At 39.8% G+C, this 14,067-nt stretch overlaps 1 protein-coding gene across 1 annotated transcript in view; it reads right to left on the reverse strand.

Moving 5' to 3' along the window:
* Positions 1–6,809: 6,809 nt before the first annotated feature.
* Positions 6,810–14,067, reverse strand: part of unc13a (unc-13 homolog A (C. elegans)) — a 71,228-nt gene continuing 63,970 nt past the window's right edge. The window contains exon 41 of the mRNA XM_051935325.1: positions 6,810–12,545. Coding sequence (XP_051791285.1) covers positions 12,260–12,545 — 286 coding nt within the window. The 3' untranslated portion in view covers positions 6,810–12,259. The remainder of the gene's footprint in view (positions 12,546–14,067) is intronic.

A 14,067-nucleotide genomic window follows, 5' to 3' on the forward strand; every position in this document is an offset into this window, starting at 1 on the left:
AAGAAATCACTTAAATAGGAGCTGCCTGACACAGAGAAGTAGACCAAAAGCACCTCAAAAGCTAGACATCATGCCAAGATCCAAAGAAATTCAGGAACAAATGAGAACAGAAGTAATTGAGATCTATCAGTCTGGTAAAGGTTATAAAGCCATTTCTAAAGCTTTGGGACTCCAGCGAACCACAGTGAGAGCCATTATCCACAAATGGCAAAAACATGGAACAGTGGTGAACCTTCCCAGGAGTGGCCGGCCGACCAAAATTACCCCAAGAGCGCAGAGACGACTCATCCGAGAGGTCACAAAAGACCCCAGGACAATGCCTAAAGAACTGCAGGCCTCACTTGCCTCAATTAAGGTCAGTGTTCACAACTCCACCATAGGAAGAGACTGGGCAAAAACGGCCTGCATGGCAGATTTCCAAGACGCAAACCACTGTTAAGCAAAAAGAACATTAGGGCTCGTCTCAGTTTTGCTAAGAAACATCTCAATGATTGCCAAGACTTTTGGGAAAATACCTTGTGGACTGATGAGTCAAAAGTTGAACTTTTTGGAAGGCAAATGTCCCGTTACATCTGGCGTAAAAGGAACACAGCATTTCAGAAAAAGAACATCATACCAACAGTAAAATATGGTGGTGGTAGTGTGATGGTCTGGGGTTGTTTTGCTGCTTCAGGACCTGGAAGGCTTGCTGTGATAGATGGAACCATGAATTCTACTGTCTACCAAAAAATCCTGAAGGAGAATGTCCGGCCATCTGTTCGTCAACTCAAGCTGAAGCGATCTTGGGTGCTGCAACAGGACAATGACCCAAAACACACCAGCAAATCCACCTCTGAATGGCTGAAGAAAAACAAAATGAAGACTTTGGAGTGGCCTAGTCAAAGTCCTGACCTGAATCCAATTGAGATGCTATGGCATGACCTTAAAAAGGCGGTTCATGCTAGAAAACCCTCAAATAAAGCTGAATTACAACAATTTTGCAAAGATGAGTGGGCCAAAATTCCTCCAGAGCGCTGTAAAAGACTCATTGCAAGTTATCGCAAACGCTTGATTGCAGTTATTGCTGCTAAGGGTGGCCCAACCAGTTATTAGGTTCAGGGGGCAATTACTTTTTCACACAGGGCCATGTAGGTTTGGATTTTTTTTTCTCCCTAAATAATAAAAACCACCATTTACAAACTGCATTTTGTGTTTACTTGTGTTATATTTGACTAATGGTTAAATGTGTTTGATGATCAGAAACATTTTGTGTGACAAACATGCAAAAGAATAAGAAATCAGGAAGGGGGCAAATAGTTTTTCACACCACTGTATATATATATATATATATATATATACTATATATATATATATATATATATATATATATATATAAATGTACCAAGCAGTTATATGGGAATAATGTATTTTTTTCTTTTTAACAATATTTTCATCTTCATTTTCATTCTACTTTTCTAGGTGTTCTAATTGTTTAATTAATCCATAATTTATTAATTAGTGGGTCTGATGCTAAAGTAGTTGAAGCCTTTGATTATTCAGTGTTGTTTCCTAACGTGTCTGCTCTGCTTATTTTTAATTGTCATTAATAAGATACAGTCAGTCAGTCAGTCATCGTCCATACCCGCTATATCCTAACACAGGGTCATGGGGGTCTGCTGGAGCCAATCCCATCCAACACAAGGCGCAAGGCAGGAACAAATCCTAGGCAGGGCGCCAGCCCACCACAGGGCACACACACACACACACACACACACCAAGCACACACTAGGGACAATTTAGGATTGCCAATGCACCTAACATGCATGTCTTTGGACTGTGGGAGCAAACCGGAGCACCCCGGAGGAAACCCACGCAGACACGAGGAGAACATGCAAACTCCACGCAGGGAGGACCCAGGAAGCAAACCCGGGTCTCCTTACTGCGAGGCAGCAGTACTACCACTGTGCTGCCCTTAATAAGATACAACGAAGGGGAAAAATGGCACAGAGAAAGGTTTAAATATGAAAATCATCAAAAGAGAGTTAAGCATTTAAATCTATAGCAAAATTAGAAATATTTCTAAATGTCTTATAAATATAAAAATCATACTGAATAAGAGAAAAAATACCAGCTAATTAAATGAGATCAGCGTGATCAGGTGTTGTCACTGATTAGGAATCTGGTTGGAACAAAAACCTGCAGCCACAGGGGGTCCCCAAGGACCAAGTTTGGGAAACACTGCTTTAAGCTGATGTGCAGACATTGAAGATGTGAGACCAACAGTGTACCTGGAGAAAGAGCCCATACAGACATGGAGAGAACATGCAAACCCTGCACTGACAGCAGGAAGATGTGGAGTTGAAACCAAAGCTATATTTGGAGCTATATTAAGTGGTTCTAAACTGTGCCCCCCTTACTGTCTCTGAGGATATGTATGAAAAAATAAAATCTATATAGTTTACATACAGTCATAAGAAAAAGTTTGGGATACCCTCTTAATTCTTTGGATTTCTGTTTATCATTGGCTGAGCTTTCAAAGTATCAACTTCCTTTTAATATCTGACATGCCTTATGGAAACAGTAGTATTTCAGCAGTGGCATTAAGTTTATTGGATTAACAGAAAATATGTAATATGCATCATAACAAAATTAGACAGGTGCATAAATTTGGGCACCCCAACAGAGATATGACATCAATACTTAGTTGAGCCTCCTTTTGCCAATTTAACAGCCTCTAGAAGCTGTCCTCCTATAGCCTTTGATGACTGTCTGGATTCTGGATGGAGGTATTTTTGACCTTCTTCATACAAAATCTCTCCAGTTCAGTTCAATTTGATGGCTGCTGAGCATGGACAGCCTGCTTCAAGTCATCCCATAGATTTTTGATGATATTCAAGTCAGGGACTGTGACAGCCATTCCAGAACATTGTACTTCTCCCTCTGCATGAATGCCTCTGTAGATTTCAAACTGTGTTTTGGGTCATTGTCTTGTTGGAATATCCAACCCCTACGTAACTTCAACTTTGTGTCTGATACTTGAACATTATCCTGAAGAATTTGTTGATATTGGGTTGAATTCATCCAACCCTCGACTTTAACAAGGGCCCCAGTCCCTGAACTAGCCACACAGCCCTACAGCATGATGGAACCTCCACCATATTTGACAGTAGGTAGCAGGTGTTTGTCTTGGAATGCGGTGTTCTTCTTCCGCTATACAAAGCGCATTTTGTTATGACCAAATAACTCCATTTTTGTCTCATCAGTCCAAAGCACTTTGTTCCAAAATGAATCTGGCTTGTCTAAATGAGCATTTGCATACAACAAGCGACTCTGTTTGTGGCGTGAGTGCAGAAAGGGCTTCTTTCTCATCACCCTGCCATACAGATGTTCTTTGTGCAAATTGTGCTGAATTGTAGAACGATGTACAGATACACCATCTGGAGCAAGATGTTCTTGCAGGTCTTTGGAGGTGATCTGTGGGTTGTCTGTAACCATTCTCACAATCCTGCTCATATGCCGCTCCTGTATTTTTCTTGGCCTGCCAGACCTGCTGGGTTTAACAGCAACTGTGCCTGTGGCCTTCCATTTCCTGATTCCATTCCTTCCAGTTGAAACTGACAGTTTAAACCTCTGAGATAGCTTTTTGTAGCCTTCACCAAAACCATGAGACTCAACAATCTTTGTTTTCAGATATTCTGAGAGTTGCTTTGAGGATCCCATGCTGTTACTCTTCAGAGGAGAGTCAAAGGGAAGCACAACTTGTAATCGACCACCTTAAATATCTTTATATCTCATGATTGGACACACCAGTCTATGAAGTTCAAGGCTTAACGAGATCATCCAACCAATTTGGTGTTGCAAGTAATCAGCATTGAGCAGTGACAGGCATTGAAATCAGCAAAATTACAAGGAGACCCACATTTTTGCACAGCCAGTTTCTCACATTTGATTTAATTTCATACAACTAAATACTGCTTCACTAAAAATCTTTGTTCGGAAAACACTGCAGTACTCAGATGTTCCTAGGAAGTGAAAGACATACCACTGTTATCTTTTTTGTTGAAAGTAGAGTCAATTGTTATGCAGGCTAAGAGGGGTTCCCAATTTTTTTTCATATGACTGTAACTTGTAAGAGGAACTGAGGAACAGGATTAATTTACATTTAAGTTCTTGCAGTGAATAATGGCTGTTAGTTTTAGCTACGTTTGGTATCAGGATTTTGAGTAAGGTGAAGTGAGACAAGTTTATGTAATTTAATCATGTTAGAGTTGTACACATGTTAGCTGTCAAGAAGGTTATGGACAGGTAGGTAAATTGTCTAATTTTTTAAAAAATACAATGAAAATATAAAGTGTTCTCCCCCATGAAACAGTTTTTATTTAATTGTGTTACAATAAGGGAATATTAATTAATTTCAATCTAACTGTAAATTAAATTCAACAGATCCTTCTGTTTCCACATAACATCCTCAGGTTCACCTTGACATGGTGGTAGGGCTTGTGAACATTAGGGATGCTCAGAGCTATGCTGGCTGGAGCCTGATGCTTCTTTTAGCATCTCCCTTGATAAACAGGTTTGAGCTAAAAGGTCAGACAAAGAACAGTTCATAATGATCCTCATGATGGTGTAAATTAAAGAACAGTGTGCCCTGTTGGGTAGGGTTAACAGGACCCACTCCTGTAGCCATGCCTTGGGGTGGCATTCACTGGTGAACAACTGGTGGTTGGTTAACCCACATAACCCAGCCGGGCTCAGCCTAAAACAGCAATATGGAACTGTCTTGTGGGCTCACAACCTGCAAGACCAAGGGTGAGGGTTGGATGGCGGTGCCAGTTATGTGGCAGGCATGGATGGGGAAGAGCCAGAGTCTGTTTCCGACAGGATTAGATGCAAGGCAGGATCTAACTCTAGATGAGACACCAGTCTATCAAAGAGCCTGCTTGCACACACACTCTTGTACACATGGGGTCAGAAACACCAGTAAACTTGAGGGATGTGTCTTTTGAGGATGTGGGTGAAAAAATAGAGGAGCCCAATATAAGCCCAATAGAGCCACAAAAAGAACTTGCAGAGTCCATACGGTCAACAATCAGATGTAGGATTTGTAAATGGAATACAGGTTTTCAAGGGGCAGAAATGAGTTTTTCTTTGCAAGGTGGATGGACTGACACTCTTTGATAGGGTGAGACGCTCAGTGAATCAGGAGAGCCTCAGAATAGAGTTGCTGCTCCTCCGGATTGAGACAATCCAGGTGAGGTGATTTGTGCATATTGCAAAGATGCTACCTTGGTGGCTCCCACTGGATCTGCTCTTGGTGCCACCATCCCACTGGGCAAAGACCCTGAGGCAGACCCAGGACACTTTGGAGGAACTAAATCTCTCAGCTGTCTTGGGGCCACCTGGGAATTCCCCAGGTAGAGCTGTAATCTGTAGCTGGGGACAAGGAAATCTGGATTGACCTGTTTGCCACTGTGACCCCTATCAGGAAAAGTGGTTGAAGTGATGAAATGAGAAGAATGCAGGATTCAAAATATAGCAGCACAAACTTCTGCGCCACCATGTTACAAGTAAAAACTGAAATTCGCTAATTTCATCATTTTTCACCTTTGTCTTTGTAACACATATTAATTAACAGACTTGGTCACAAGTGTTTGTTTTTAGAAATTTAGCCCACCTAGATGTAATAAAGGTACCTGCTCTGCTAACCCTAACCCAAATACAGCCACAATGTGGAGACAAAGCAAATCTGTGAGACATTTATTGAAAATTTTTAATCAAGCAAATTCCCAAGGCACTGAAAGTCCTCCAAATCACAGTAAAGTTCATTATAAAGAAATGGAGAAAATATGGCACAATGTCAATATGAGTACAACAGTGTGCCCACCAATGACCATGCAGGCAAGGGGAGGGGGGGTGGGAACTAGTCAGGGAGACGATCAAGATTGCAATGTTGCATGTAAAAGAAGTTTTTGGAGGGCTACATAATCTAAACTTGTTGTGCTCCTCTGCTATTTAGCTCAGTTCAAATCAGTTTATTTTTGTATACCACTCTTCACCAAGTGCACAGAACGGTGTGACAGATTCTCAGGTAAAATGCAAATACAAACTTTACAAATCACTAATTACATAATATAATTACATAATTCAGTCTTTGTGCTGATTGCTGTATTACAGTTGTTGTACTTTTTTCAAGGAAGTTTATTCTTCATTCACTTTGCCTTTGCATTGTCTTCTGCAGCACTCTAGTGCTTATATATACAGTATATATATATATATATATATATATATATATATATATATATATACTGTGTATATATCCTTATTTGTAAGTGCTCATGGAAGAACATATATTAATATTCTAAACAGTCCAGTTTAGGGCTGTGGGAACCCAATGTCTGTCCATCAGGTTTCATGCAGGACCTAACTGTGGATGGGCTGCTCTGCTCACTTACTTACTCACCTGCACTCACAAGGGCCAATTTAAAATCACCATTTAGCCTAACATGCATATGTTTGGAATGGAACAGGAAAACCCACGTAGGCTCATGGAAAATGTTATTCCATTACAGAGTGACTATACATGGGATTCCAGCCTAGGATGGTCGATTATTGAGTCAACAGCCCTAACTAACATGCTGCCATACCACCCATTTGGCCAAATAAGGACAATCTAATATCACAAGCAACCCATAACCTAAATGAAAGAAACTCTGTGAGGATGGCTACACACCTGCTGATTGGCAAAATAAAAGACACTGAAAAAGCTCACACCAAATATCAATTAAGATCAGTAAGGTAGAGTCTGAACTGATGGAGCAAAGTGCACAGAAATCCTCTCGTGTATGTAAACAGTTTTGGACTTTGGAGAAAATTCATCTTTCAGCTCAGGTGGACAATAAGCCACAGTGGAGTGGCTTAATTATAAAAAGTCAAGGTTTTGGTGTTGCCATTCAAACACTGAACCTCACGTCATTTGAGAATATATAACCAGAGAAATAACAACCTTCTGTTAATCATACACCTCAACGGAGCTTAATAAATTTGGTTAATAAGAACAGATTGAAAACTGCAATTTTCAGGTGCACGTGGTACAGACTCAAAGATTTTCAATGGCCGCAATTTCAGAAAAGGTGTCTCGAGTGGGATTAATATGTATAAATCTGTCATTTCAAATATAATACAACATTCTCAAAGCAATATTGGTTGTTGGGGGACCAAAGAGTATCCCAGCAACATATGACAGGATGCTGGAACTAACCTTAGATGGATGACCAGCCAAATGCAGATAAAAACTTAGGGACAATATTACATTTGTTAATAATCAAACTTGCACATCATTTGTATTGGTAAAGACAACTGAAATACTCTGTGACATAAAATGTTACGAAAATGTATGTACTTAGAAAAACTTGTAGCCTGTTCTACTTGCCACAAATCAGTTCAGACTGACAAAGATCAAATAAACCATTTTAGCTGCTCTACTCACCACCTACCAATTCATTAGAACATTTGAAAAAATGTTGACAAGAACAGACCATTTAGCTCAACAATGCTCATCAATTCTATCCACCTAATTCCACCAAAATAATATCAAGTCAGATTTTGAATGTTCCTACTGTTTACCACACTACTTTTACCAATTCTGATTGATAAAGATTGGATAACAACTAATTGACGTAAACAAAACCTGCTGTACACAGATATGTGTGTGTTCTACTCAGAGAATACCAAATCAGAGCCAATATAAACTAAATATTGATGGACGAAAACAAGTTTGACCTAGCTCAAGGGCTACGGTGAAAAGTTGAGTTAGTAGAAGTTTCAATGACATAAGGAATGCCTAAACAGGATCGGTCAAAGAGAGGTCTGAACATGAGAGGGGAGTTGGCCTTACACTATGTTGTTCCATTAACCTAAGAGGTACACCAAGGAAGAACAAGACCAACATAAATTTAGGCTAACAGAGCATCCAAGTGTCTCAGTCTCTCTGCATCATTCTATCCATTCAGAGACAATGCTGGTTCAGAATCCACTTGGCTTACTAAGACAAACAGCCAGCAATATGCCTGGACTCCTAGGAAGACGAGCTGCTGCCTATCCAGGTTGTATTAGTATTATTTTGTCACACTCACTTCTTTGCTTTTTTTCAGCACATTAGGAATCTTAAGTTAATGTTAATCTATAATGCATGATAAAAGTGTAAGCTTTCTCTCCTGTTTGTTTTTGGTTTGTGACAGACTGCTACATGTAAACACATGAGGGCTATAGCGGGAGTTGGTGACACTCTTATCACATAGACCTGAACAATGAGTCCGAAAGTGTACTGCTATGATAGAAATAGCATCAAAAGGTTTTAAGGATCAGATGAGACAAAGTCAAGGAACAAAACACAGGTAGAAATAGTAAAGACAATAAGAGATGTGCCAACGCCAAATATAAAAGACAGAAACCATAGTTAAAAAGCCAGAATATCAAGAAACACTTATTAGAAATGGGTTGTTTTGTTTTAGCTCCTTATCCACAATCTCTGATACAGATCATGTGGAAGCAGCACATTTTTCTTCTGTTACATAATAGACATAACACGTCAGGAATATCCAGGATGTTGCCACAGAAATGCATAAACGATTAACATAAAATGGTAGCGTATGTGAGGAAACAAAACAATAGAAACTGCACCAAAAATCTTCAAAATCGTAATTACACTTAGAGAATAAGAATTAGTATTCTAAGTTTATTTCCCATGAAATAAAATCCAAAAGGGGATCAGCAAAACACTAAAATGGGCAGGGAAAACCAAATTTAAAAAAAAAATGAAGCCATGAAGCAACACAACAACGTAAAGTGAGAGGAGGGTCACCTTAGGACCCCTTCACAAGAAAACTATATAGTCAGAAGGACTTCGGTGTAACCACGTCTTTCATCCCATTTATGAACGTTGTTTTTCTTAGTGATTGAGGAATATAGTATTCACAGGGTGCCCACAGTATTAGCAGGCTGAGTGGAATGTCCCACCAGAGAAGATGTTACAATGGGATTAATGCATTGTGGGCTGATAAGTGTGTCTAGGCTCTTTGTCAGATCAATGTGTATGAGAGTTTAGGTTTAAGTTATATCTGGGGATACCCGTGTGCTGTTTGTGCAAAAAGTAGTGAGTACTTATTGAGGAGTGGTCCATTGTTCAGGCATCACTCATAATCAGAGTTTTAGTGTAGGGGACGTCTTTGTGAATGTGTTTTAGTTTAGGGGGCAAGAGTAGGAAAATCCATAACAAATTTGCAACAATATCAGCTTAAGATCATAGAGACAAAAATGTTTACGCCCATATTGAAATCAGCAATCTTCCAGTGCAGTGGCAGGCGCAAGCAGGGGGAGACCAAGAAAGAGAGCCCAAGTGGCCTCTCCTATTGGCCTAAAGCAGAGGAATAGACACCTGCTGTATAGGTGCCAGAAGAGGCACAAATTGATCCGGCGATAGTACGGGTTGCTACACATCCAGGTTGCATTCATATTATTTTGTCATACTCATTTTACTTTGCTTTTGTTTTGGCCACATTTAGGAACTCTAAGTTAATACATCAGGTAGCACAGCAGGTTAGAGATAATGGAAGTATGAAAATTCAAAAGACTCAAAAAAGGATAGTAAAGATCGCATTAGCGCAAACAAATGAAAATTATTACTCGGTGAAATAACAGAACAGTGAAAAGAGATCAAATATATTGTTTGGATTTGTTCAGAGACTTGTAGATCGTCTAATTCGTGTTGCCAGCGAGAATCAAAAGATTCCAAAAACGTTGGTGCGGTATTTAGTCCCATGAGATGGAGACTTTTAACATGAGATTCTTTCAAGTCACGCCCTACTTACAACTATTTTCAAACAAGACCACGGTCATCTAACCTCAGTCGTGTGAATGCTTTTGGCAGACTCACTTCTAGCGCTCTCAGCTCATATAAATTTTATCAGGACAATAATTTTTTACGTTCTAGATGACACGTCAATGACAAAGCGAAGAAGAAAAAGCATGGACAAACATTCGAGAAAGTCGTTTTATTTATTAGAGAGAAAGAAACGATATTCACTCACAGGCAGTTATACGTTGCGCTGTCACGATGTAAGTCCAAACACGGAATCAAAATTCAATGCAATCTTGAAGAAAAGTTAATTCCAAATATTGTTTTTACAAAAGTTTTAAAGTAAAAGTGAAAATAATGCATATGTAACAATTCCCATAAAAATAACAATCTCTTTAAATGTATATCCAGTAAACCAAACCCGGGGGTGGGCAAGTGAAGCGAGCAGGGGGCAGAGTCCCCTAGTAAGTTTAAATTTTCTCTCCTGCTATGCTTTGGTACTCTGTCTTGTTGCTTGGGGTCGTAGATAAAAAAGAAAGGGCATGACTGGACCTGCAGACTGCAACTGTATTTTTGCGATAGCCTGGCGAGCGTAAACTTATAGTACAAGGTTTATAGTAAGGAGCCTGGACACTCTGTTCAGGTCTACGTAATAAAGAGTCTGAAAATGAAAACAGGGTCTCCCTAGGACCAATCAATGATAAAGCACTCTGAGAAAACAAATGGGGAGAACCTGCAAACTTCATATCAAAAAAGATTGGGGTTACAATTTTAACCGTTTCAATGAGGTTGCAGTGCTAAGGCATTGTGTTGTCATAGTCATATTATGTTGTTTTTATTAATAATTTATTTAGAAGGATCTGAGGAATTTTGTTTTACTTTGACATTATGAAGTATTTGCGTTTACCAATGGCAAAATCTTAAAACCAAATGCTTTTCAAATTCTATATTGTGGCACAATTAAAGGTAAAAAAGTCAAGTGACTTGAATACTTGTTACATCCCATAAATCTGTTAGAGAAGTGATGTCCATGATTGTCATGGGTAGGCTACAGTGGGACAGAGGGCATTGTAGGTTCCCTAATGTTTCATTTAGAGTTAAGGATTTAGATGTTCATAGCAGCTCTGGACACATTTAAGCGAAATTTAGAGACAACTGCAATATGTTCTCTCATCTATCCAGTATCAGACCCACTTAATCCAGTTCACGGTTGCAGAGGTTCAGAGCCTGTCTTAACAGGGAGATGATTTTATTTTTGAAAATTATTTTTTGAGATGCATACATAAAGTGCATTCTGGAGAGATAGAGAAAGGGAAGATTTGTGTCTCTGCTCTTCGACTAGTTAGACAATAGATGAGGACATCACACATGCAGACACGCGGTGGTGCATTTATTACGCATCCCTTGTGGCCCCCGCCTCACCCAAGAGCAAAGGGGAAAGGTGGGGGCACGTGCAGCGGAATGTTACTTGTTAAAAACAATGAAATTAAATAAAAAATAATTAAAAAAAACAACAAAATAAAAAAAAATCCCAATGAAAGAGTCTGAACACAGAGGCCCCAGTGGTGACAGTTTGGCAGTCTGGCAAGTAAACAGTCTTGTTTGGGTCTGAAGAATTTCACATCTGTAGTTTTGTTCTTTTTTATTTTTCTTTCCCATTCAGTGAATTTTCCAGTCTGCAAAGTGTTTGTGCACGTGGGGAGGGTTGGGATTTATTCAGTCACAGTGCTAAAAGGCATCCAAATTCTCATGCGCACGTTGAAGAATTTACACAGGAATGCACAGATAGACTTTCACTAACCTAACCCACAGCCAGGGGGCACTGTGCTCCTGCACTGACATAAAAATGGAACAAACAAGACACCCATGTTAATGGTTTTCTCTTTTAAAGAAGTGCAGATTTTTTTTTTTTAATAACTAAGTTAAGTCCTTAGTAATTAGAAACGCCTTTGCGGTTCAAGGAGAGAGGCTTCTCAATGGCTATTGCATTCGGACTCCGGCATAATGCTCTGCTCCACTCTTTTTTGACCACAGACTTGCAGAAATGGCTCCTAACTGAGCTCTGTCTTCTATTGCCCATGTGGTCATGCCTTCTGGAGCAGACTAGGATGTCGGGTGTCCTAGATTTGCATAATGGAGAGAGCTCCCATTAACCCAACTGAAAAACAGTCCTCTTCTCCCCTGGGGGGTGGGGGTGGGGGTGGGGGGGGTATTGGTTGAGCTGGGTTTGATGTAACATGCAGTCAGCTATAACCATTCCGTTCTACAGTGCACAAGATGTGTGTCCTTCAGAAAGTGTTATTGCCCCCTTCCTCATCCCCTCCACTGAAGGGCATGAGGTTTAGAGCAATGGGCGGGATGATTTGAAAAGAGAGGGAGGGTTTGCCCATCCCATCTTGTCAATATCTGGTTATCACTCCATACCCCCTAGCTGCCCTCCTCAGCTGAGCGGGTGTCAGATTTCAGCTTGACAAACTCCCTGGCTACTTCATCATTGTTGCGTTGGGACAAAATACGTAGCACCGTCAGACCCGTCTCATCCATGTGTATCCGTTTGCCCAGTGGCAGCCAGCATGCTACGCTCCCCCTTGTCATGAGGTCCTTCAGCTGCATGACGGCAATGCCCACGGTGCGATCTTCTCTGGCAAAACAGTAGTCCTTGACACAGATCTGCAGCTCATAACACTCTGGGCCTGTCTCATTGCTCAGGGTGCTAAAAGAAGAGATAAAAGCTTAGGATTATTGAACTCTAAGACAACCCTGGTTAGTTAAAACACCTGCATAATACAAGATACTTACTGTGATTGTCTTCTTTTGATTTTCTAAAAGCACAGAGATTCATCTAGAAAGAGGGTATTCTGTAGCACATAGTGACATGTGAAAAAGTAATTTTATGGTTTTACATAGTGGTGAAATAGCTAACAGTCAACTAGCCCTCGCCAAGTCTGAAATTTAGATAAATCTATGTAACTTCAGATGACAAACCACTCATAAGAGCAGATTTTACTTCATTTTTTAATTTATCAAAAAAAGATATCATTCAGAAGCCACATGCAAAGAAATAAGCACATCCATAATGCTTCCATATAAATCTAAAAGGTCATTAAAGCCTGGTGCTGGCCATCATAGAGTGTGCACTAATTAGCTGATGATCAGATGTGGTACCACCTGTTGTGGGGTACAAAATCTGTACATTTTGGTTTATATTTCCATTATATTTTGTTCAAGACAAGACAAGACAACAGATGAACTACATTCAGGACACATCAAAGCATGTCTTCTTCCCAGTTATATCTCACTTTTAAAACAGCTGTTCCAACATAGAAAGAAAGACATGCTGGTGGCTCAATTACTTTATAACCTGAGAAAGGATGGACATCTAATTATTTTACAGCCTGGGAAAGGAAGACACAGCGACACTTCAGAGAACATAAAACGTTTTATTGTTTGGGGAAACGGACAGTGAATTAATTCTTCATAGTGACAGCCAGCCAATCAGAATATCTAACAATCACATCTTGCAAAACTCCCCAATTGAATTTTAGAATAAATATGCCTCGTCTGAGGAGCGATATAGTGAGTGAGTAAGGAAGTAAGGAAGGAGGGATGAAGAAGGGACAAAGACATCAGAAGAGAACAGAGTGACGTCAATGTGAAGCCGTTTCCATCTGGTCATCAGAAAAGCATCATGAGCAACTACGAGTGCTAAGATCACAAGTTGCCTGTGACATTCATCCTTGTCATCTGTAACTTTTCGTAAGCTTTTTCTAAAGACTATATATACCCAGACTTTTCTATCATTCCTATTTCCTATTATTCTTTGTTCCAGTGGTATTATTATTATTCTTGTAATAAATACCATGCTGCTTTTAACTTTCTATGCTTTGTCTTAATGTCTAGAGTGAATGATGTAATAAGGTAGATTTTTTTGAGCACCTGGTGCAGCCGGAGGTTTGCCATATGCTCCGTGCTGTGAGGTTTATTAAGACTGAGGGTGAGAGCTCCACTCAATAGTAGGGAACAGTACGTAAAGTAAGGTATTCTTGGCTGATAAATGGCCTATAGTCAAGGATGCTGAGCCCTTGTATGTTTAAATGTATTCTTGTAGACCAAAAGTAATATTTAGGTCTGAGATATTAAAACTTTGTATGTTGTTGGTGCCGATAATAAGTAAGTCTCTTGAAGTGCTGAGAGAGTGACAGGCTGTGTTATTCCTAAGGCACTTGTGTGGTTTA

The sequence above is a fragment of the Erpetoichthys calabaricus genome, chromosome 12 (genome assembly GCF_900747795.2).
Source record: "Erpetoichthys calabaricus chromosome 12, fErpCal1.3, whole genome shotgun sequence".
Classification (NCBI taxonomy): Eukaryota; Metazoa; Chordata; class Cladistia; order Polypteriformes; family Polypteridae; genus Erpetoichthys; species Erpetoichthys calabaricus.